The 24,912-nt window shown below is 36.9% G+C and overlaps 1 protein-coding gene across 1 annotated transcript in view; it reads right to left on the bottom strand.

Moving 5' to 3' along the window:
• LOC113239634 (hormone-sensitive lipase) overlaps positions 1 to 24,912 on the bottom strand; it is a 37,082-nt gene that overhangs the window by 8,176 nt on the left and 3,994 nt on the right. Inside the window, exons 3-12 of the mRNA XM_026476696.1 lie at positions 23,709 to 23,866; positions 22,437 to 22,623; positions 10,101 to 10,314; positions 8,468 to 8,658; positions 5,408 to 5,657; positions 4,101 to 4,310; positions 3,662 to 3,817; positions 3,436 to 3,585; positions 1,956 to 2,121; positions 1,743 to 1,841 (exon numbers count right to left, since the gene is read on the bottom strand). Coding sequence (XP_026332481.1) covers positions 1,743 to 1,841; positions 1,956 to 2,121; positions 3,436 to 3,585; positions 3,662 to 3,817; positions 4,101 to 4,310; positions 5,408 to 5,657; positions 8,468 to 8,658; positions 10,101 to 10,314; positions 22,437 to 22,623; positions 23,709 to 23,866 — 1,781 coding nt within the window. The remainder of the gene's footprint in view (positions 1 to 1,742; positions 1,842 to 1,955; positions 2,122 to 3,435; positions 3,586 to 3,661; positions 3,818 to 4,100; positions 4,311 to 5,407; positions 5,658 to 8,467; positions 8,659 to 10,100; positions 10,315 to 22,436; positions 22,624 to 23,708; positions 23,867 to 24,912) is intronic.

Raw genomic sequence — 24,912 nt, forward strand, 5'->3', positions numbered from 1 at the left:
TTAGATTAAAATAGAATAATATTTTTCTTCTTAAAAATATTTGAACTTTCTAATTACCGTATATACCACGGCTACGGTAATTCGATCTAATTACCGTTTCTGTGAAAAATTAATGTCTTAATAACTCGAAAACTACTTTGTCTACTCTAATGCCATTTAGACATATTGATAGTTAAGCTTTAAGTTGTTCATTTTTCAATGTTATTGGGTATGTTCAGCGAGAAAAAACAATGGCTACGGTAATTAGGCTGAGAACATCAAATGTGAGAATGGCGATGGAACGTTAAACACTGATTAACAAATGTGTTAAAACTTTTGTACGTTTAAGCCGGATTTACATTTGTCTGACGTGTCGTATTGTGACACATCTGAACGGTAACGGTTTCATACATTTAATAGGGTTACACCTCGTTCCCACTTTGCCGGATCGGCGAATTTGCCGGAAAACCGGCACGGACTAGGTGTTCTCCTTATGCCGCGATCTCGCAAGAAAAACGGAGACTAAACTGACACGCGAGGAGCAAAAAAAAAAAAAGGTGGAGCGAGTGGGGGACAGGGATACCGGAGACTGAAGCAAGTTTGTTAACATTACTCCGAATAGTGGAAACGAAGCCTTAGGTTTATATTAGTGTGTCGCAATCTGACGTAACGGTTTGAGCTGTGTGTAAGAACCATCATATCGATACCGTTCTGACGCGTCACGACACGACACGTCTGACAAATGTAAATCCGGCTTTATTCAGGGGGGACTTTGATGTTGTATAAATGTAACAATGTATAGTTTCACTGTGCCCGGCCAAACATTAGGCATATAAACGCATCGAAAGTATGTTGTATAACCAGGTGCAACTTGTTGTTTTTTAAATAATATTACATGGGCGAGCAAGTTTTGATCTCCGACGATCTTAAAGACGGTGTCCTTATTTCGCCGTATTCGAACGTGATTACAAATAATCCTTCTCTAATTTAAGATGTGGCTTCCTGCTATGTTGAAGAAATTTTAAACAACTAATTTTCTTTGTTAGTGGTACGATTGAAGTAAAAAAATCAATACTAATATATTTAACGGCTGCTTTAAGATATTGTGTGTTATTTTTACAAATACTAAAATAAAAAAGTTTAAAAAAACTCAATTGCATTTGTATTGTACGTTATGTATGTATGTATTGTCTTTCTTTAAACTACGCTATACACTATTCTAACTTGTATTCTAATTCCTTTACGGTTAGAAGCATGAAACTATGGAACTCCCTGCCTAAGTCGATCAGACGCGCTGTCTGTTGAATTGGAGTTTGACCTTGAACTTTTTTGATTACTGAAAAAATGATTGAGTTGAATTAAAACTGTAATCAAAGCATTACCTTATACTCTAATTAATATTGTCTCCTATTTTTAATTTTACGTGTTTTTTAATACTTCTACAACTCTTTTTTTCTTCTGTTCTTAAAATTTATGTAAGTACATGCATATTTTTTTTTCATTTTTTTTAATTCACTTCAGTATAAGTGCAATAATAATTAGCATTTGTTGCGCCCTCAATTAATTATTACGTTTAAATCTATCCTGTAACCCGGAGGTTGCCTGGAAGAGACTGATAGCTAGAAATAAGACCACATGTTGTACCTATCTTTTGTTTTTTGTTATGCACATATTTATTCTTGTGTGCAATAAAGAGTATTTGTATTGATTTGCTATTTTTGTACTTTGATATTATCATATGTGAAAAATAATATGTCAGTTACCTTGTTTTTATCTTCTTCTTTTCTTTACAATCGTCGTCATCGACAACTAACGGTGGTTCCCCAACTAATGTACAAGTACATGAACCTTCTGACGCTTCTCTATAATAAAAAAAAATAAAAATAAATAATCACTGTTAAGTTCTAAAAAAGTTGAGACCCAATGGGAAAGTTGTAAATTTTATATCAATTTGCACATATGTAATAGATACTTACTTATGGCTGTTGGATTCGTTTTGTGCATTATTGGCAACTGCCATTATCACATTAGGCTTAATTACTGGTATTCGCCTGCCCTCTGAATCTGTATCGGAGTCGAGGACGTATCGTTCGAGGAAATCTGACACGAATTGTTGCGATTTGTCATCTTGTGGTGTTATACCTGAAAATTTGTTTGTTGCAATATTTTATTCACTCAATATCATGACTTTCTTCTTATCGCATCGATGGCATACACTATAATGCTTGCAATTGTGGTGAAAGGACTTGCTAATTGGCGTAAGGTACTCGTCGATTGTAAAGTATAAAGGAATTCCAGTTTTAGGTTGAGATATGTATTTATCTAATGTAATTAAAGATCAAATTTAGTCACTACTTATAGAGGAGCGAGAGCTCCTGATACAAGTATTTTCATACTTAAAAGAAGGTCTCAACCTTGTATGCAATTTTGTTACTATTTGAGACGAAATAAATTATTTTTATAAAAAAAAATTGGCTTACAGTTTCTTAAAACGTCGTTCACTAATGATGTAAAAAGGAAGTTACATCAAAATGAATTTTAGGGATCACAAGTTAAAGGTCAAGTTTATTAACACCTTTCTATACACTGATCTACTAAGAATCAAATAATTGTTAGGGGGTCAGGTACCTTAGGGTATCGGCTGTACTTTATTCCATGACCATTTTGTCATACTATTGTGTACACGTAAATACCGAATACATTTGTGAATTAAATCGTTATAATGATATACGTATATCTAAAGAGATTTGTCAATGCTTCAAGTAAAGACTTGAAGCATTGACAAGCCGGCCTACATGCCTCAGTCACCCAAACTTCGAAAATTGTAGAGAACTGTGTAACATACTGAATACTCTCGGGGAAAAGAATAATGTGGTTCTGCGTGGGGTTCCAGGTCACTCTGACATCGAAGGTAATGAGCCAGCGGAAGAAGTGGCAAAGCTGGTGCTAGAGAGGCTTTCATAGGTCCTGATGCCTTTATAGGAATAGCACATGGCCTGCTAAAGCTCACTCTGTTGAACAAGAACACACACGTCTCCCGAGACATGTGGCTGCCGACCAAACGGTCTTGAGCATTCAAAAGCCCTGAGTCAATGCTACTGTAGGGAAGCTCTGTCACTGGACGGGAATGGCATGAACAAGCACATGTCAAGTACTGGGCAGAGTAAAACAGAGAATGTAGATTGTGCACGAGACGGATGAAACTCCTGTGCGTCTCCTTGCCCAGTGTTGCTGTCTAATGGACGTACGAAGTTTCATATTGGGTAGGTACAGGCCACACCCAGAGGACATAAAAACTGTTGGAGCCAGGAAAGTCCTTTAGTTCTTTAATGCTGTTAGCCTTGGCTCCGAACTGTAATTAGTGGTGATCACAATAGATCAGTTATTCGTTGCAGTGAAAAGGGGTCGTGTAAACCTATCGAATGACGGCACCCTAATAAGAATAATAACAATCACCTGAAGCATTATGCTCGCTCTGCAATGAGGCAGCACTAATAGTAGTGTCCGACGACTGCCGACGTTCGCTACCGGACTTGTGTGCCTGCAGCTCCGCCAGATCTGATGGAGAAACTTCTTCGAACGATGAGGGGCCTTCGCTAATGCCCTCTGTGAAAAATTTTAGATTATTGTTCCTGTGTTGGACGCAAATTCGTTAAGTGATTGCCACTCCTGAAATACATACCTTGTGAAGTACTGACTTTAAGAAAACCGTTACTTTCTGGGGGCGTAGTGGGGTTGGAAGCCATCATAATTTCTTTGGGTCCCATTGCGATTTCTTTGTCTTTACTTGACATTTTTTGCTCTCCACTTTTTGGTCTGGCATTTGAACTTGCATAAGCTGTAATGTAAAATATATACAAGATAGATTGACACAAGAAATGCACAAAGGTTCCTTTGAAAAACAAATAATTTAGCCTTTATAAATATTTATAAATATTTTAGCCTTTTTTTAAGTCGGTTAAAAATCACCGCACTATGGTCGCTCGGGTATAGTAGAGTAGTGTGTCCAAAACCTATATTTCAAAATCAAAATAAACAGAAGCAAAGAGTTGGAGAGTCTAAAAATTAATACAAAACTCTTCCTATGTAAAAAAAAGTGTGTCCAACCAGAGATCACTGACCTTTCAAGCAACGCATCATGAATCCAAACGGCAACAGTGGGTCCATCAGACACAGTAGTCTTGCTGGACTCGGAATAAAGCTGACCAATAAAGGAGCATATGCCATAAATAATCCTTCAGGTACCCGTAGACCAGTGGACAAGATTTTCAGTGTGCATCCTGCTATGAGGTTCGCACCTGCTGAATCCCCGGCAAACACTATTCTTTTACCTAAAACAAGTATCGATAGATGTTTGTTAATATCGGATTGTACCAATCGATATCTATAGATTATGGAATTAGGAATATGTTTATATAAAATCTCTCGAAAGACGTTTATGCTGTAGTTGTTGTTGCTGTGGTATGAAATTAGACGAAGAGGGGTTAAAGGCCGTAGACATTTTAACTATGTGGTATAGTCTGTTCCAATCCATTGTACCAAAAAAGTAAATAAACAGATTATTGACCCGAGCACAGACAATTTACCGATGGCCCAGTTGGCCATCGCTAAACTGTCTGTGCTCGCCAAATACAACTCGATTAATTAATTGAATGAATTGATTTGTTTAATTGAATTACTTGGCATAATTGGGTTTTATATAAAAATGGGTTTTGCGATTTCGCTGTTGATTACTATAACGAATATGTGATTCATACTGAGTGATGATATTTCATACATGACATTATAATTTTTTCTAAAATAACTTATAAAAGCAAATTTAAAGTTACCGAAATCTAATTTTAAATCCTCCTTCAAATCTTACCCTTAGATATTCGTTCGATTGTGATTAAATTTTCGACGAATGCGGTGTTTCCGTGAATAGGGCTATGCAAGCATAGACTATTCACAAATCCATATTTGAAAACTAACCTCACTTTTGAACTAACATTTTTCAAATAAGATTTTAATATGGTATTCAAACGAATATTGCTGGAAAAAGTGACGAGATATCAAGTTGTAATCTTCAAAACATACGTGGAAGTGTGACTTATTCCATTTATTGAGTGATTACTTTAGAATTTTGACCAAACCGGTTTGTTTACTTTTCTGGCATAATGGATTGGAACAGACTTTATATGCTTTCATGAAGTAAAGAAAATTATAGATTTGCCAATGTTGGCGTTCTGAGATGTTAACGATTTTTGAAAAAACTACCAATTGCATAAATATGTTTAAATTCAAATTCAAAAGTTTTAAGTAATATTAATAACTGACACACTCAATAATAAGTACGCATTCAACTGATATTAATCCTACGTAATGTCAATTAGTATGAAATTGTTCACATTAACCAGTCAAGTACAATTTTAACTTTAAAGTTTCTTACCAGTAGTACCAATTTCCTTAAAATTACTAATCATCCAGCAATAAGCATAGAAAACTTCCTCTAGTGCCCTAGGGAACGGCGCTTGCGGTGCAAGACTGTAATCCACTGATAGTATAGGTACATTCAGTTTTGCTGCCCATTCGCGTAGATACGTTTCGTGAGATTTTGAACTTTGGGCCACGAAACCACCTCCGTGACAGTGGAATACTATGCCTTCTGATGGTGGAAGGGAAGACGAACCTTCTCCCGCCTGGAATTGATAGCGAATTATGAATAAGGACGTAGTTACACTGGCATATTTCAATAACAATCCATCACCACAAAGAACAATGGCGAAATTATTGTTAAAAGAATTCTTTAGCGTCTTCAAACGTCATAATTAGTAGTTTGAATAAAATAAATTCATTCGATTTTTCTAATTATTCTAAAGGTCTGTTTACGTATGGAAATAAAACAGATTGAAATGAAAGTCAATTTAGTATGTAACCGGACTGATATCTACAACTGTCACTTTCTTAGTTTCTTAACGGTGAGCGACATCTAACCGTCAAAAACAGATTTTCACATATTTTTCATAAACACGACGCATACAAATTATGTCAACAAAAGTTTACGCGGGAGTCCGTCGATGTTTTTTGTATATTTTTGGTACCATAATACGCATATTTTGGTATATTGAACTATGAAAATAATATGTGCACTCATTGACTTACAATTATATGGACGTCGGGTCCGCGCTAAAAAGTGTCCGCACTTGTAAGGCGCTAAAATCGTATACAGAGCGCGACACTCCGCTTTAGTCTTCATTTGTTCTACGGACAGCGCGATACTGCGATGACATAACAATTTAAATTTCGAATAGGTTGACTTGGGACATTTATTTCGTGGTTTTTGTATTAGATCCGTCGTCCATTTATTTGTAAGTCAATGTGTGCACTGGATTATTTCTGCATAATTTGAAATGAATAGACAAGCTACTTGGTACTTTTTTCAATCAACTTGCTATTGAATATCGTCAGGAAAATCTTGTTGAAATTATCTCATGTGCAGCGCGACATAACTGTTACGTAAACTGTCACTCCTCCCGCACTGCGCAGCTACCTCTGGAACCGACTCAGTTAAGTGGTAGGCCCGTGGTAATCTAGTAGAGTCATCATCTACTATAATTTGATTTCAGAAATATATACTTTATTGTTGTAAATCTATTTTCATTTTTATAATAACATTTACCTTTTAACAATATACCAAGCAAGTTAACAAATATAGAAGTAAAATAAAGTGTAGCTACTGTGTGTACTTCCAACTCGATTTTGGTTTTTCATAGCCCCACATTATACAGGGTGTAAATTTGAGACGGGGCAGCAAGGCCAGCTACCTTAATCGTTGTAGTTACAGGAAAACGGTTCTAGAAGACTATCCATGAATTTTGAAGACATTTTGATTGGCATTCACAGATTTTCAAAAAATGGTACAGTCAGCAAGATAAAAGGCAATTTATACAATACTTTTTTTATGCCATTAGATCCAGTCTCTGGTAAGGTCAATAGTCTCTATGGAATCAATTTGTTTTTACTTAATTCTTATTTGTAGACTAATTTGTTATTAATAAGTTAAGTTAATAAGTTTTCTTAACTACCTAGAATAACTGATGACTAGATATGTCCCTACAAAATGTATGGTAAAAAGTTTTTTGCGATTTCTGACATTTCGAGTACTCTTACCTCAGTTGGTCCCATAGAGACTATTGATCCTTACCAGAGACCGGATCGAATGGCATAAAAAAAGTTTTGTACAAATTGCCTTTTATCTTGCTGACTGTACCATTTTTTGAAAATCTGTGAATGCCAATCAAAATATCTTCGAAATTCATGGATTATCTTCTCGAACCGTTTTCTTGTAACTACAACGATTAAGGTAGCTGGCCTTGCTGCCCCGTCTCAAATTTACACCCTGTGTAGGAAAACCCTGTATCGCGGTCGTCGTGGACACAACTCATAGACAATAAAAAACTACTAACTCACGAGAGAAATAAATGTAGGCCATACTTCTCTCGGGCCAGGGATCTTTACGTGGCCACCAGACCAGAGTACGACTGGTACTCTGCATGACCACCAATACCAGACTAAGTGCTAAGGGCGACTGATAAAAATCCGACGAAAGCCAAAACACGAAGTTTGCCGAGAGATATTAAGAAAGTAGTTGTACTGTAATGTTTTGTTTGGAAGTTGTCGCTCTGACTTTCAAACACTGACTGTAAAAAACCAAATCGAAGTGTAAATCAAATATTTGAATAAATAATATATTAATGCAATATTTATAAGTAAAATTTTTCGAATAGTTTCATGTTAAATAGTGCAATGCAATAAGTCAAGTATTTGTGACAATGTTTATAATATATGTGTAATGTGTATTAAATTTTAATATGTTTTTTTTTACGCATTACACAGCATATTTACGTGCTTTGTCTTTATATATTGGTACTTTCAAATATTACCATCAAGTATCGTACTTATCACATTTAAAGTAACAGTAATTTTAATCTAAACGAATTTACACCCTTCTTTTTATTAACTGTCTCCGTGGCCGAACGGTTATCATGACGTACTGCCACGCAGAGGTCCCAGGTTCGATTCCCGGACCTGGAGAAATATTTGTATGGCCTACATTTATTTCTCTCGTGAGTTTGGGTGTAATTTGTGGTTGTCTATGTGCGTGTCCATGGCACCCGCGACACAGGGTTTCCCTAGTGCGGGGTTATGTTGAGTGTGTGCGTTATATTATTATATTTTTATTAAGTAATAATAAAAAACAACAAAAATATCCATGACGTCCAAACAGCTATATTTGCACTTTATATTTCTGTGTAGTACGTGTAAGTACTTATTTATTTTTCTTTGTACTGTTTATTCTTTCGCTAAAATAAGGTTGCCTGAAATAAATTGCTTTAAGCAATAAGGTCACAAGTTTAGCGAATTGTAATTTTAATTGTTGTTATTGTGTGTAACAATGTACGAATTATCTTACCGCGTTCATTGAGAATTATAATAAAGAAGGACTAACCATGCCAGCTCTCTTATTCACACTAATCAGTCGCAGATTCAATCCTTGTAAACCTATATGAACTGTAGGTGGCAGCACTGTCGTTTCCTTGCCGTCGCTCATCTGCACTGTTATAGGCTCGGGCGGTAATGTGATAATCTTATTTACAGCCACCGTTGATGACATTAGACTAGGTACCCTTTTCATTATTTCTGGAATGTAAAGAGATTGTCTTAATAACATTATAATAAATATATCGAGTTTTCAGTAGGAGTTGAAATTAGAGATGCAACGAATAGTGATTTGGCCGAATACCGAATATTCGGCGGCGCTTTCAGCCGAATACCGAATATTCGGCCGCCGAATATTCGGCGGGTGATCCAGTATAATTGACGTCGACGCTAACAAGTTAGGACACGTTTTGATGCGGTACGTGTTAGTGTTTACAGTGAGAGACTATTCTCAGAAGCAGGTATTGTATATGAAGAAAAGCGCAATCGTCTCTTACCAACAAATGCCGAAAAACTTGTCTTTATTCACCACAATTTGCCTTTAATTAATTTTAAATATTAAAAATACTGATGTTGTATTCTTGTTTTCGCAATTAATGATTGTTGGATAATTAAATGTTTCGATTAAATTGTTTTTTTTTTATTCCCTTTTATAAGATATTTGCTACTTTTTAAGTATTCGGTATTCGGCCGAATACTACTTACTATTCGGCCGAATACCGAATACTGAAAAAACTGGCCGAATAGGCCGAATACCGAATAGTTGCCGAATATTCGTTGCATCTCTAGTTGAAATATCGTAAACCGAAAATGTGAGTAATATTGTTCTCCTATTTTCGAATTCTGTTATTTTTGTGTACAGGGTGGAAATCATAATGGTTATAATGTATTCAAATTGTATTATTAGTAGCAGTACAGCTCCTTGTGAAAGAGTTCGTCCAAAGAAGGACTGCCACCTTATTTATTACTGCCGTCAAATGGTAATGTAAGCATTACTGTGTTCCAGTTTTGAAGGGTGAGGGTGACTTGTCAACTTATGTCTCAGGGTTACGGGTGCAGTGGCAGTGCCCCTCAGCTCTTTGTGATTTAACGCTCTGAGTGGCACTGTAACTGTTATAGACAGGCGTGTCGCTTACCACCAGGCACACGTCTTGTTCTTCCCGTTACTCGGTATAAAAAAAAATAAACTGGAACGAGTATGGGAATTTCATCTTTAACAAAACCAAAACAGTTTAATAAACTTATTATATTTATTTTATTGAATACCATGTTTTTACTGCCATGACATTCATATATTTTTTGTGAAAATACTCCACTAGTTTGTTGTTATTGTTGATATAAATATCGAATAAACACAAAAAATCCTTCGACCCGGCTGAACTCGAACCAGCAACCACGTCATACGGTTACGCTCTCCCAACTGAGCTATTGAACGAATATGCAGGACCTTACGAAATTCCCTATGAGGTTGGTGCTCTGATCTTCGTTTTTTTTGGTGTTAACGACATTTTTCCTAAAACTAAACTTATAATATTTAGAGATTAAGCGACTGAATACACGCGTACGCGTTTGATTACAAGCGCCTCATTAGTATGCAAAAGCCCTGTATTTTGCCACAGAAGAGTAAAGGTGGAGAAACTTACCACTCTCAGCCAAAAACCAGAACGCTTTACAAAATTCAACACTAGCAGACTGTGATATATTGACAATCCTCCGTGCTCTCATTTCCGGGTCAATAAGGTACTGTCCACCGGTCCACACAGAGCTAATGAGGTTACCGTGACTGTAGTAGGCTTCCGAGAATCCCGCCATGCAGATAGATATGCCTTTTAATATACCGCGCATCGAGGGGAGAAACTGCAAGAGAAATCATATTTCTTATAAAGGCAAGTTAGGTAAGTCAACTTGGTAACCTTTGTCATGTTGGAGAATATTAATTAATTCTTTTTTTCAGTTGTAACATTGATTTCAAAACTTAATATCAATGCCACCATTTCAAGATTGACAATTAACTGGTTAGCTTCCAGTAGTTATTAAACTCTTCAGTCTTAGGGCATTCCTAAAGATGGAGAACTTGGTTTAACCGCTAGAGTTGACAGGCGGGTTGTGATCGCAGTAAAGCTGCAAAACGCTTCTGCCAGAGGCGGTGTGGTGAATTTATCTGTTAAATACTTTTTACAATATCAAACTGTTCGAATATTACGTTGGGCATAGGGCTTGCAATTCGGATCTCCGAATATTAGTTTTATTCGAATATCCGTTAAATTTGGTATTCGGATTTTGCAGTCATCACTAATCGGATAATTCGAATATTTCGAATATGTAAATAGTTTTAAAACTCTCAAAACAGCTTTGTAATATTATATAATGAAATAAGTATTAGCTTGCTCGCCTGCGATTCGGATCGCATTCGCGTTGCGGTCGTGTCAAACTCGTCCCCGCACCCTGCCTTACGGGTCATGCAAGCTGGTCATTTGTACTTCGTATAGTTTTACAAACCATACAGTTAAAAAAAAAGTGCGCATTTGACCTCCGTCTCACGTGATGGAAAGTGATGATGAGGTCGACGGTGTAGCATGTACACCCAAATTATACCTGTTCACTGTCACCTTGGAAAGGTTCAAATTATAGCGTTCGCGCACGGCTCTATTGGTCGATTTCATGCCACGGTGAAGCTAAGAGGATCGGGCCGGCTGATGGAGCTAGGCTGGCCCGAGAAGAGGGCGTACTGGGCGGGCTTGTCTTGGTCCAGGGCGAGCGGGTCCGCGCGGACGAATGCCGGGAGAAGGGTCGCGGGGAAGAGACGTGTCGGTGTGTCGTTGCCGCTCGTTCTGTCCTCCGAGACCCTGGCGGGGCTGCGCCGCCTAGGGGTGAAGATGCAGTGGCGGTGGGTCCGCGGGAGAAGAGAAGTGTGGGTGTATCGTTGCCGCTGGTCCTGACCTCCGTGGCTGAATTCGGCGATTTGCACGTGCGGTGGGCGTTCCAAACACTCTCTTCGGAAAGTCCACGCGGATGCACGTAAGGATCCCCCGCGGGCTGGGGAAGTATCCTCAGAGCTTCACAGTTGAGGGGATGTTGTACTGGCCCCGGGTAGCGGACTCGGGGGAGTTCGTTGCCTAGCATGGAGGGGCCCGAGATGGAAGGCTCGTCTGGTGTTTATTTGGAGGCTGGTGACCGTTGTGTCTCCCTTTTCGTGGAGGGGCTGCGTTGGGTGCGGCCAGCCGCTGATGAAGGCGCGAACGAGCGATAGCGTACCCGTGGTTCGACCTGCAGCGGAGAGGAGGAACACCCCGGGGATTTGGTGCGGTCGGGCTGCTCCCCTTCAGGGTTCAGACCAGTCCCACATAACCTGGGCTCTGCCCCCGCAGGGCCGGGGTGTTTGTAAGCAGATTTCCCTCAGGTAATAAAATAAAAAAAGTCACGTTCAAGGTGCGCAACGAATGTACATGCACAGAGCAATAGCTATTAGCAACTCCCCTTGAGTGCCCCTACTAGAGGCGAGTCAGGCGGCGGGAGCCGCGTCATGCAAATACGTTTTGACCTTATTGAGAGTGGCGGCAGGCGCGAGTGCGTGAAAATTAAATGTATGTAGACGCTCTTTGCGTTCACAGTGGCTGTGCCGTCTCGGTGGCGCACGTATCAACGGTATAGTGCAAACAATTCTTCAATCTAGTAGTTAAAAATTTTGTTGAATATCTTTACCGACATCGAATGGGGACCAGGGGGCCTAAACTTAGCTTATATGTGGTAAAACTGAATTGCTTAAATTCGTATCATGACCACAAAGTTGAATGGGAATGGCATGGCAGGATGATGAATTTTACTATTTAAACGTTAATTATTGTCTCTGGCTGGCTAGCTGACATCTAACAAGAGCGAGATGTAACTACATACTAAATCATATGAAAGAAATAGACAGATATACTATCCTGGGAGCATTCAAGCACTATTATCCGATTGTGTTCAAAATGAGAATAATTATATTTTTTTATTTATTTCATTATTAATTATACTTATTACGTTGTTTTGTAATATCGGCAACTTTTCAATCATACTTTACAATTTGTCGTACGACACAATTACATGTCATATTTAGTCATTATCATTGAAATAATAAGGTGAGTTTGTAATTTGATAACATAATTGGAACGTATCTTGTATTCGTATATTTTCATTAATTGCAATTATAGTCAAATTTGGCACTATTTAAAAGTTATTGTACGATTTTCGGTCAATAAAATTATTAAAATTCCTATCAAAAATTTCAATAACATTCATGTCAATAATTTATCAACAATACTTTAAAGATAGGAAACTGAAGGTCGTATTCCAGAACTCTACTCGATGCTCAAGTCAGGATTTGAGGAGACTTGAGTATGATTTGAAGCACTGGAAATACGACCCTAATGGCAAGGACTTGAGTATGATTTTCAGTGCTCACTGCAATACTCATGTCCTGACTTGAGTATTGAGTAGAGTTCTGGAATACGACCCTTAGAGTCGTATTCTAGAACTCTACTCAATGCTCAAGTCAGGATTTGAGCAGACTTGAGTATGATTTCAAGCATTGGAAATACAACCCTAATGGCAGGGATTTGAGTATGATTTCTAGTGCTTTGAATCATACTCAAGTCAGGATCTGAGTATGATTTCAAGCACTTGACATACGACCCTAATGGCAGGGACTTGAGTATGATTTCGAGTGCTTTAAACCATACTCAGATCCTGACTTCAGCATTGAGTAGAGTTCTGGAATACGACCCTCAAACTAAAATTTTTAAATTGTGAAACTGAAAATATAATAAAACTTAAACGAAATTTCTTAAAAATGTAACAAAATCTAAAAAAAAAGTTAGTCGCGGGTAACTTTTGGAATTGCTTATTTTTACAGCTTTGCATGGCAAATGGCACGTCATGATACGATTTTGCTATGAAAGAAAAGGTGAACGGATTTCAAATAGGGAACGTACACTGCATGGACAGTTTTGTTGTTTTTGTGAGGTCATAGTACGAATTTGACAAGCAATCCAACTTACAGGCTTAAATAGGATTGCTCTAAAAGCTTATAATAGGCCCTCAGAACTGTGTATTTGTAGCTGAGTATGTCCTTGGGGCAGGTTGTCAAGATTGGTGTGTAAGTCAGGATGTTGTTTTATAAATTTACAAACCTCGAGAATATAAATGGAAACGAAAGTTAAAATTTTAAATTTAATTAGTAGTACGGTCCGCAGCTCTCAGTACTCTTTATATTAGCAAGAACACGGATGGGCTTTTTGGAAACGTAAATATTTCTCGTGCGATCACACTATTTCCCTAAAGGATAATTCCGTAACTTAAGTTGGAATGAGTGTATGCATATTAAGCGGCCATTGCAGTCCAGTCGTTTTCTTTATCTCCCTCAACGCGTACGTAAAGCTATGTGACAGCGTATGTGACATTTCCAGTTCACATGCGTGTCTATATTTAAGCCAAGCAAAGTGAAGCTATGTAGGTACCGTTTCTACAGACGTGTTGTTATAAGTACATAGTAAGTGTAGTGGAGATTTTTGTGGCGGGTGAAATTGAATAATCTTCGTTTCATTTAAATTTAGGTCCAAGTTATGGTCAGACAACCTTAGTTACGGTATTTTAACAAGTTATGATGTTGTTACGATCTCTGTGAATTTTGACAAGTACTCTTTAATGTCGAGTTCTTAGGTTTTCGCGATTGTTACACATAGGAAATGAAACTATTTATCCGGATTTAAATCGCGTATATTTGTTTTTTCAAACAAACCGACGTTTCGGGCCCTTTACAGGTCACGGTTGACTGAGGTGGTACAGTCTTCAACCAGTTATGTCTAATATCTGATTAACAATCGCGAAAACCTAAGAACTCGATCCGAAATGTTTTCTATTTCTGCACATGGTAAATGCATATGACTGAAGATACATACTCCACTGCCTGAATGGTGTTTCCGACTGAATGAAGCCATTATTTGGTAATCCGTTAGCTGTACTAAATCCAGTCAAGAGTCACATATACATACATATTATGTGGCATAGTTCCTGATCGTACTGTAAGTAAAATTCTAACAAATGTCTTTTATTAAATACGCTTTGCATGTTTGGGAAGAGTATTTTAAGTGCATTCACTTTAGTGAAACGTCTTCAATCTGTCGTCTTTCATTCCATTGTGTAACTGTATATTATTAGCTGTTTTTTGGTGGACTGCGAGGGTTGTTGATTTTCCATAGTTGGGACGTGAACGCCATTCACAATTTGACTATGTTTTTTGAAGACGGTGTAAAATGACATTTGTAGGGTTGTCAGTTTTCATAAAATTTTAAATAGTTATGTAGTTGTCGATAGTTTTATCGATAGATTGGGAAAGAAAGTAAAACCTTGCCAAAAATGACTGAATTGTGAATGTCACGACGTTCTAACAGTTATTAATTGCGTTATTGCCTTTTTTATTCTTATTTTGACGGTTGGTCCATTAGTATCGAGATCAATTTTTATTTACATACATTTTAACAAGAATGGCCGGATTGGATTATGAATTATAAATATATTGAATTAAAATAAAAAACTTCAAAATATGTCTCCTCTTTGTATTTTTCATAAACATAGTTCTAAATACAGGGTATGTATGAACCTACAAAAATTGACAATTCAAATGAACTTGTGCTGGAGTAATTGGAGGAATAATAGGTCGAGGATGATTCAAATGTAACAAGTTCGGCCATTCGATAATCGATAGAATATTTATCGACGGCAATCACTAGCCGCTCGAAAGCGTGCAACACTTTTGTGCCATGAACTGTCATTTTACTCCGTCTTCAAAAAATACAGACTAGGAGGAATCCCCCGAGGGCCGGACAGCATATAGTACCGGACAGTTCACGTCCAAACATGAAATAATGCTCTCATTTGCTCTCGTTTATAAAAAGATATTAAACTTAACGGGAAGAAACCCCCTGCGGCGTGGGAGACCTTAGTCTCGCTTGATACGATTTACAGACGACATTTTGCATATTTCGCACGGAAATCAGTTGTATCGACTAATATTGGAAAAATTACGAATTACTATTTCGAGAGAATACATTGCGTGTATTGCTTTTTCTTTAATCATTGGTAAGCACATTTTACATTCAAATACTTTTGTGGCAAATATATTAATAATTTAATAATAATAATAATAATTTATTTATTTCCACAAATGACATAACCAAAAAATTACAAGAAAAGATTAAAAATAAAAGTAAAAATAACAACAAAAATTCTAATTATAAAGTAGTTGACACTGTTTAATTGTGGATCACGGTATTTAGCAATTGACGACCCTGTCTCTTAAACTAGGTGAACCTATATCTTAAGAGACAGTGATTCAATCTAATGAGGTATAATTTTTGGACTACAGCAAAATAGTGAACAGTGTAATACACAACATAAGTATAAAGAAAGAACAATTATAAATTTAAGTTAAGCCTTATAATCTAAGTGGATGAGTGTATGTGAGTGTGTGTGTGTGTGTGTGTGTGTGTGTGTGTGTGTGTGTGTGTGTGTGTGTGTGTGTGTGTGTGTGTGTGTGTGTGTGTGTGTGTGAGTGCATGTGTTGGTTGATGGATAAATAGAAATATGCCTAGTAGGGGATTATAATCAAAAGAAAGATAATTAAATAAATAATAAATAAAAAAGGTCTTAGGTTTACTGAACTGGCCGTAACAATTCTTCAGTTGCAGAGTAGTTAAGTCCTTGGAGCCAATTTGTCACAGATTTCTTACACTCGAATTTGTTCCTGTCGGCAATGTTTAACTTATAATTTATTTTGTTAGAGAAACCGACCAAGGAAGAAGTAGAATCTATGGCCAAATGATGTTCTACACATATTTAGTAGGGGGACAACATCCCGGCGGTTTGGCCGGAAAGAGTGAGATGGTCGCTCGTTACTAATTTCTGCCAGCTCTGAATGCTGTTTGAGAGTAATATTTAAAATGAATATTTGACGAACTGTCAACACTTCGCAGTACCTATATAGGTCTTCGGTGGGGTACCGGTATGGCTTAAAGGTACATACCTTTAAAACCATCCTCTGGGCCCTTTCCAGAGATAGCATATGAGCCGTCGAAGCGCCTCCCCATGCGACTATGCAATATGATATCAGGGACTGACACAAGGCATAATAAACCATTTTAATGACATCAGCTTTGGCAACGTCGTAATTTTTTAAAAGTAACGCACACACTCAACATAGCCCCGCACTAGGGAAACCCTGTGTCGCGGGTGCCATGGACACACACACGTAGACAACCACAAATTACACCCAAACTCACGAGAGAAATAAATGTAAGCCATACAAACATTTCTCCCGGCCCGGGAATCGAACCTGGGACGTCTGTGTGGCAGTCCGGCATGATAACCGTTCGGCCACTGAGGCAGTCGAAGTAAATATTAACTTCCGGATTCTGTTACCAAGGATATGGACATGAGGTACGAAAGAGAGATTATTATCTACCATCACTCCCAAATACTTAATTAATAAACGTTATTTTAATCGAAATTTTACTTAGGTATGGTGTGTCCCTATGTTCGGACAATATCTGTTTCCCTAGTATCGGACAAGTATATTTTTAACCATACAAGTTCCTTAGTAGGGAGACAATCTTATTTTGACGAAATGTTCTATGCTATATAATTTGCTCCCCTACCAGATGCTGCTACAGCGAACAAACAAGGAAACGTCGAGCTGAAAAAGTGAAGTTTTGACTGATTCGCCATACAAACGTTTAGAAGAAAAATAAAATGAAAAAAATAATAATAAAAGAAGGCAATCGCAAAATTAAAAAGACAAAGAACATATGAAAAATAAAGAAAACAAAAATAAAACCGGTTGAAAAACAGTGAAAAGAAGTACTACTGTGTTGTTTGTTGCGAAGACTACGAAGAAGACTGGATTCAGTGTGGGTCTTGTAAAGAATGGGCACATGAAACCTGCGCGGATATCCCACAGTGCTCAAATATCTATGTTTGTAATCGTTGTAATTTTTTTAAGTTATCTTTAAATTGTTTTCACTAAATTCAATTATTGTTTGCGTTGATTTATCGAAAGTCTATAATGGCCGTGTTTCTTAAAATTATATACTTTTAATTACTATTAATTATATGTTAGATTATATTATTTAAAATAATGAGTACATTATGTTTCAGTATATTTGCTGTATTAATGAAAGATTATTGACTAAGTTTTTATTTCAGAAATCTCGATGTTAACGGTACTGTCCGGTATTAGGGGTTTGAATTAATACTTGTCCGGTACTAGGTGCCAGTTTTCAGTGATACCAAAAACAAGACCAATGATTGGTTTCTTTTTCTAGTTGTTAAAATTGTTCGATAGTTATTTATATTGATTTATTTGAATGTCTAATATGATTGTGTATCTCAAAATGTTAGGTATCGTAATAAAACATGATCTGAATTTGTTTAATTTCTGCAAAACCTTAAGTGTACGGTACTCGAGGGACTCCCCCTATAATTTATTATTGCGTATCACTGCGTAAGACCTAATAACTTTTCGCGTAGGGTTTTACGCGTATGAAGCTCTGAACTATCTAAAAATTTAGTTACGGCTAAATTGGTATTTTTGAAACAACGAGATTCTGGATAATGTATTTTGTCATTCTCTTACTATGTATACGGGCCGCTTCTTTCGCAATCGACCAGATTCCCTAACTCTCCCTATTCCTTCGATATATTCAAGGTCTACATTTAATAAATTACGAAACATATCGATGAACCAGTTGTGAAGTTCATATTCGTTTTCTGGTAGACCATGTAGTATAATTTTTTTGTCGTTCGCGTCTAGCTGTTGCACTGTTTCTGGGTGTCTTTTGTTTTGTATTATGTTTTGTTGTTGATTCATCAAAGTTTTGTAAGTAATTGATTTTCTGATGTAGTTTTTCATTTTCTAATTCTTTGTTTTTTATTCTTTTCTTCCATTTCTTGTATTGTGTTAATTATTTCACGGTAGTTAGGTGTTAAAATTGTGGTTTTCTTGGTAAATTTTTCTTCAAATTTTTTTATTCTTTCGCTTATTTCTTTCTGGATTATGTTTTGTATGGCGGCAAAGAAATTAGAATTATTTTTCGATAATTTGCAGTCTAATAATTGACTAATACTTTCAAGCTTGATGGTGGTGGACGTGTGTGATGTCGATAATTGACAAATCTCTTCGCTGTCGGAAAAAATCTATGTTAGTACTCTCTTGTAAACAGAGCGATATTTCGTTGCTACAAGTTGCTTCCGCGGGTCAAATTTATATTTACGTTTTCGTCGTCAGAAGCACGTACCGGAGTATTGGTATTATCCCGTTTAGGTTGGGCACTCTTTTCAACACGTAACCACGATAGTTTGTGTTCCCTCGTCATTGTGTTGAAGAAACGCTTTTCCGGTACGTTTGCACACAGGTCATACACATTTTTACAGACACTACAAGTTAAATAGCGTCGGTTAACGATTAGCGTAGAGCATCCAGCAATATCATTTTACTCGAAGACATTTTGATGAGGTATTTATTGTATAAAAATTAATACTCATGGAATAGAATCCGATTTGACGGTACGTAGCAATTCCCTCACATGGCCGCGGCGGCGGCGGCGGCGCATGCATGTGTGTGTGTGTGAGCAGCAGTAAATTAATTTGCTCTTGGATTAAATATTTCTGTTTTATAACTAAGATACACTTCTGAGACGTTTTTTTACTATTATCAAGTAATTATTCTCTAGCGTCTATAGGGAGAGGATCGTTTTGTTGGATTTAATAAATTTGTCTCCATAAAAATAATTTTGTGTTTTTCTAAGTAGTCTGTTTTTACCGTGTAGAGGATGACCTAGACATCTTCCGGTCCCTCCGGTCGCGTAGGAATTAACTGGAGAGACGATGCTCATTCGGCGTCGGGAAGTGTGCGTGCCTAACAGCTCCGCCACCAATGAGGAGATTTGGTAGTCGACTTAAGAGTTGGCTGCTCAGGTGGCAACCGTTAGAAGTGCGGAGCGCGACGGGAAGTGAACGTGCCTACAATTCCGGTACCTATCTGGAAAATAGGGAGGGTGTTGCATGTGCACCCGGGGCGGCTCACCTAAGCCTTACAGAGAACCGGATCAATGTGGAGTTAGGACCTTAGATGGTCCCTGTGCGGGTTCGCTCACACAGGTCATAGGGCCCTTTCCGCCTAACGAAGAGGTTGAAAGGGAAGGGCACTATAAACAAAACTTATGTAGAAAATTATGGTACTGTTCACAGATCATAACGAACAATCGACGTTTTGGGACAACTATTTTTTTAAATTATGGGCACTTGTAATTTTTTAAAACGAATTATACCAATCGAAGCACAATGGTGTAAGCGTTATTTCGATATAAATTCGAGACACGAAAATTCATTTTCATTCGGTTACGGATTTTAATCAACGGAGAAACATATAAACGATGTTCGCTCTTCGGCTCTTAAGGAAAAGAACGGTATCAAGCAACATTAGTAACAAAAGCGGTGTCGCCACACGCACAGATTTGAAAACGTAATCTTACATTAGTAACTAAGATAACATAATTTTGATTGGTTATAAATTATCAAACGAAAATAGACAATAATCAAAAGCTTTTGAAAAAAACATTTAAACTTATTTGAATCTAATAAGTTTTTATTATTACTAGTCACATATAGCTAAGAATCCCATGAATATCAACTTAATGGAACAAAAGCAAAAAGTTGACAATCTACAGATAGGGATGTGATATTTAATTGATATAGACATTATGCGTCATAACTCATAACCAGCGGAATATTGAACTAGGTATTGCTTTATACTTGCTGTAATTAGGGTTAACCACGGAGTATATTGAAACGGCATTTAAAGCAATTCCTTCGAGTACTAGCGTAGCTGACTTTTACACGCACACATTTGTTACCAAATACGCATAAGGTTTTACTACACGCAAATATTAATTGATATTAGCTACGCAAGCGTATGCGTATACGCTACAAGCTACAATCACAGTACTAATGATTTATTATACTGTCTTCGTACTTTCATTAACCTACTAGATTTCAAGTCAATCCTGGAAGGGCTGAATATTAAAACACAGTCATCATAAAAATCTTTATTCTCCCTGAAATATGATATATTTGTTCAACAATTACCTCTTTCTGAACTGACTGAACATGACAACACCTATAGCGTCGACAAGCTTGGCAAGAAAATGAAGATACTTATTTCCGAAGGCGAAGAAGCGAATCATTTGTTTCATGAAAACTTGACAAAAAGTAAGTGACAATGCTTCAGAAATGTTTTCACATTTAGATGTGGTATATAAATTGTGAAGGCGACTCGTGAGTTTCATGTCAATATATTACCTGATTAACCAAATGATTTATTTCTTAATGAATTTCTCTTTTGTTGTTCATATGGTACATAACGTGATGTCATAAAATGCCTATAGCAAATGGTGCTACATTTAGTAGGTATCCCGCTTTTACTGCTTGTTTAGATCGGCCCATTTCTTCTTTAAAAAGGATCCGGCGGGAAACTAAAATAATCAATACCAAAACTGCAAATGTAAATCACGCCTATGATAAAACTAAGAACTCAAGCGGATGAAGATGACGTACGGTATAATAAGCAAGTAGGAATCATGTAGACAAGGGAAAGAAAATCTTCAATCTCATGAAGTCTTCATTTGTTACTCCACGAGCTAAAGTGCATGGTAAAATTATCGATACTGTAACTCTTCTATCTAGGTATATTTCCTTTTTCTCCATTAATTTCGTAATCGTTTTTCCAGAAATTGAAAATTAAAAAGAAAAACTATTGCTAGTTTTGGGACCAAAACATTTAAGTAATCACAATTGTTGTTAGCTTTTAAATCCCTGTAAACAATTTATGTTTACATATTGGTACCGCTACAATAAAAAAAAATGTTGAACTAAACCAAAACCGGGTTTTTAAATACAGAATTTCTACATATCGATAATTTGATTCAACACGCAGACCCAGTACCAAGTGTAGTACGTCGCTAGGGCAAGCAATTCATTGAGCGTCATTCGAACTGTTCTTTTGACGGCGGCGATGGTTAGCAACCAATGTATATTGTTATTAATTGGCTGCAAGAAAATATTTTTGTTTCGAAATATTAGTATTGTGTTGTTCAAAATATTAGGTAATACTGAGTTTTAGTACTTACCGATGAAATGAAATGACTCCCGGAGTATTTTTTAAACCTTGGCATCTTATGCGACATGATATAATGGCAAAACACGGCGTATTACTATTTTTTCCACAAAATAATCTTGTATCACATTTGAACGACAACTGGCGCGCTGTTGACACTTATATGAACGTCTGTTCATAAGCTAGGAAACGCGGGCCCCGCCCACTAACCAGTCTATTACTAGTATTTATGGTCTGCGGGCAATTGGTATTACTTATTATTGTACATTATCAAATGATAATTTTTATTTTCATAATAACAAGAAGATTTTTAAATATTGACTATTTTTTAAACCTATGTATTAAATATTCGTTTTATCCGTTTTATTCGAATAAAAGATTTCATATTATTCGAATTAGTCGAATACCAAAAATGGGCGAATATTGCAAGCCCTAGGTGGGCGAATATTGCAAGCCCTAGGTGGGCGTTTTTTTTCGTATTTTAACATATTAAAAACAGGTGTCACTCTCTCTCGTGCTCTTGTTCACTGAACAATGTATGTTTTGGGCAAAAAACATCATTTTACAATATTATTATTTGGTGCGTTTTCAAACTTTTTAATCAAGATTTTGACGGAAACTATTTCAAATTTAAATACATCAAATAATAAGTTACTTTTGCTCTGTTAAGTAAATGATTTAGTCTGGTGAAAACATAAAAATCATTACTAATACTATAGCACTAGCAATACGGAGTTCATCAGTAACTTGACAACTTTTATAAAATAACACTTACTTGAAATCCAAGGCAACGTCCATAGAAACAATACTGATTAATGGTATCAGCTTGGGCGAATAGTTCTTCTGGGGAATGAGGTTCGGTAGGAAAGAGGTCTCCCGGTTGGGCCCAAGATAATAATGTGTGGAGATGATGTAGACATGTACCCAGGGATGCTAGTAGTTGACCGCAGGATTCCACCTCTCTGGAAAGGCGTATCTAATTTTAAGGTGTATTTCCAGCACGAGTCAGAACAATCACAGTAATAAGTCTATTTTATACTTAGGTTTTTATGATTACAAGAGACTGGATGTGAGTGGAACGAAAGTGGTGGTGTCAGAAGCGTAATGAGTGGAGGTTCGTGGTCTTTGCTTACCCCAATGGAAGACAGGGGTGATGGTAAGATCATGTATACACTTTTGATGACACCTTGATGTTCTGCCATCTGTACTTACATTTTGTGACAATTTAGTTTTAACATTTATTGATTGCAATTTTAAATGTTAACGTACATAACGCAAACACTCAACGTAGCCCCTCACTAGGGAAACCCTGTGTCGCGGGTGCCATGAACATACACATAGACAACCACAAATTACACTCAAACTCACGAGAGTAATAAATGTAGGTCATACAAATATTTTTCCCGGCCCGGGAATCGAACCTGGGACCTCTGAGTGGCAGTCCGCCATGGTAGCCACGGAGGCAGTTTAATGAATTAATTCCATTACATCATTAAACCTGGTATTTCCTGTTCTATAGATAACTAAATTAAGTCCAAAGTCACTCATAAATAGACCAGACACAATTTGAAAATCGTTTTCTAATTAGTGGAATCAGGATTAAATCGAGACCTCCAAGCAGTACTCACTCAAGTCCTGAGCTACAGAGATTTATCTATGCAACCAAAGGTTATCTGCACAGCCCAGCTGTTTTTTCGTAGAAGGTAATGACGTTACATTAACGGCATTGTTTTTATTATATCATTATAATTAGTCAACATTACTGACAAGACAGTTTCTTTGTCTTTTTGTTACTAAGTTAGTTAAAACCGGTTTAAATATTTTTTTGCAGAAATCAACGTCGCGGTATACCACAAAAAGGATAGCGTGATGATTGGATAGCCTTTCTTGAAGCCGACAGTTTGGAGAATGCTTTTGCTCTGTAGTGAGTTTTTAAGGATATCAAATAGTCCCCGTTGCAATATAGAGTATTATTAAGAAGACTTTAAAAAGCTTTCCCAAAAAATACTCGGCCTAAAGGAAATCGCAGGCGTTAATTATAACTTACTTAACAAAGTATCCTTTGCGGAACAGCAATGCATCTCTACTGGTGACAACTTGTCTACTGATCTTGAGGCCGTGGAGTACACACGAGTCTACTACAGAAACGAAACTTCGGTATCCATTACCCGGAGAATGCGAGTCGAAATCGTATAGCGGCGCTACCTAGAACGACGTAAAAATCAATTTATTTGAAATTCTGTATGACACGTTAAAAAATTGCAATAAACTTCTAAAGTTGCGGAGCAAAAGATATTTCAATTATTGAGTGGTTAAACCCAAGTAAGGGTGCGACTATAATTGATTGTCACTGCAAACAAACTTATGTAAATCATGTACATTTTATACGTTTGTATTATGTGTGTGCTGTATTACAAAACGATATCTTACTTTTTCAAACTCGTATCATAAAAAGAGTGAATTCAGGAGATGGCAAAACTTTATATTTATTTTAAATTTCGTATCAAGGGTGTTCATTTGGGTGCATTACTTTGAGAATAGGTAAAAGCCAGTGTGTGAATATAAAGGAAATGTGATGTGAAACCAGCCTGCAAAATTTTTAGGTATATACAAACCATTTTTTGCATTTCAGTAACTTTGTGCATTAAGATACGAGTTTGAGAAAGTAAGGCGACGAAAAGGCTATACCACTTGCACAAAAGTTATTTGTGGTGAATTTCACCGTGTAGACGAGTCTTCAGTAGTGGTGAATATTGGTTTTATTGATCACGAGAATCAACGCTTCTACCTAATTCTTTTATTAATTTAACTTAATTAACACCAGAATCAGACGTTAGATAAAGATCTCTGTCATTTTAGTCTAGGCATCACGTTCGTTACCTACGCCAAGAGTTCGTAGAGTTTTAAATTACAATAATCGGCAAGTAGCTAAACTGTTTAGTAGAATTGCCATTAATACATGTCAAATAGATGTAGATAATGAGCAGAATGTCAAACAAAATGCAAGAATAAATTAACTTTTATATAAAAAAAAAACCTAGAAAGAAAAGCTTGCTTAGACGCTTTCGCTGTGTTCGTTACATGTATTTGCCAAGTTTTATCGAAATCGGTTAACGAAAAGTGGGTGAAATGCAATAAAACGGTTTCATCTCCTAATTTGCCACCTTTAGAGGTGGAATATTTTCTTTAAATTTGAATGGGACTATAAGTGAAGTACCCCCTTTCCTATAAAAAAGAATCATCGATATCGG

The sequence above is a fragment of the Hyposmocoma kahamanoa genome, unplaced genomic scaffold, assembly GCF_003589595.1.
Source record: "Hyposmocoma kahamanoa isolate Upper Pololo Valley unplaced genomic scaffold, ASM358959v1 114, whole genome shotgun sequence".
NCBI classification, from domain to species: Eukaryota; Metazoa; Arthropoda; class Insecta; order Lepidoptera; family Cosmopterigidae; genus Hyposmocoma; species Hyposmocoma kahamanoa.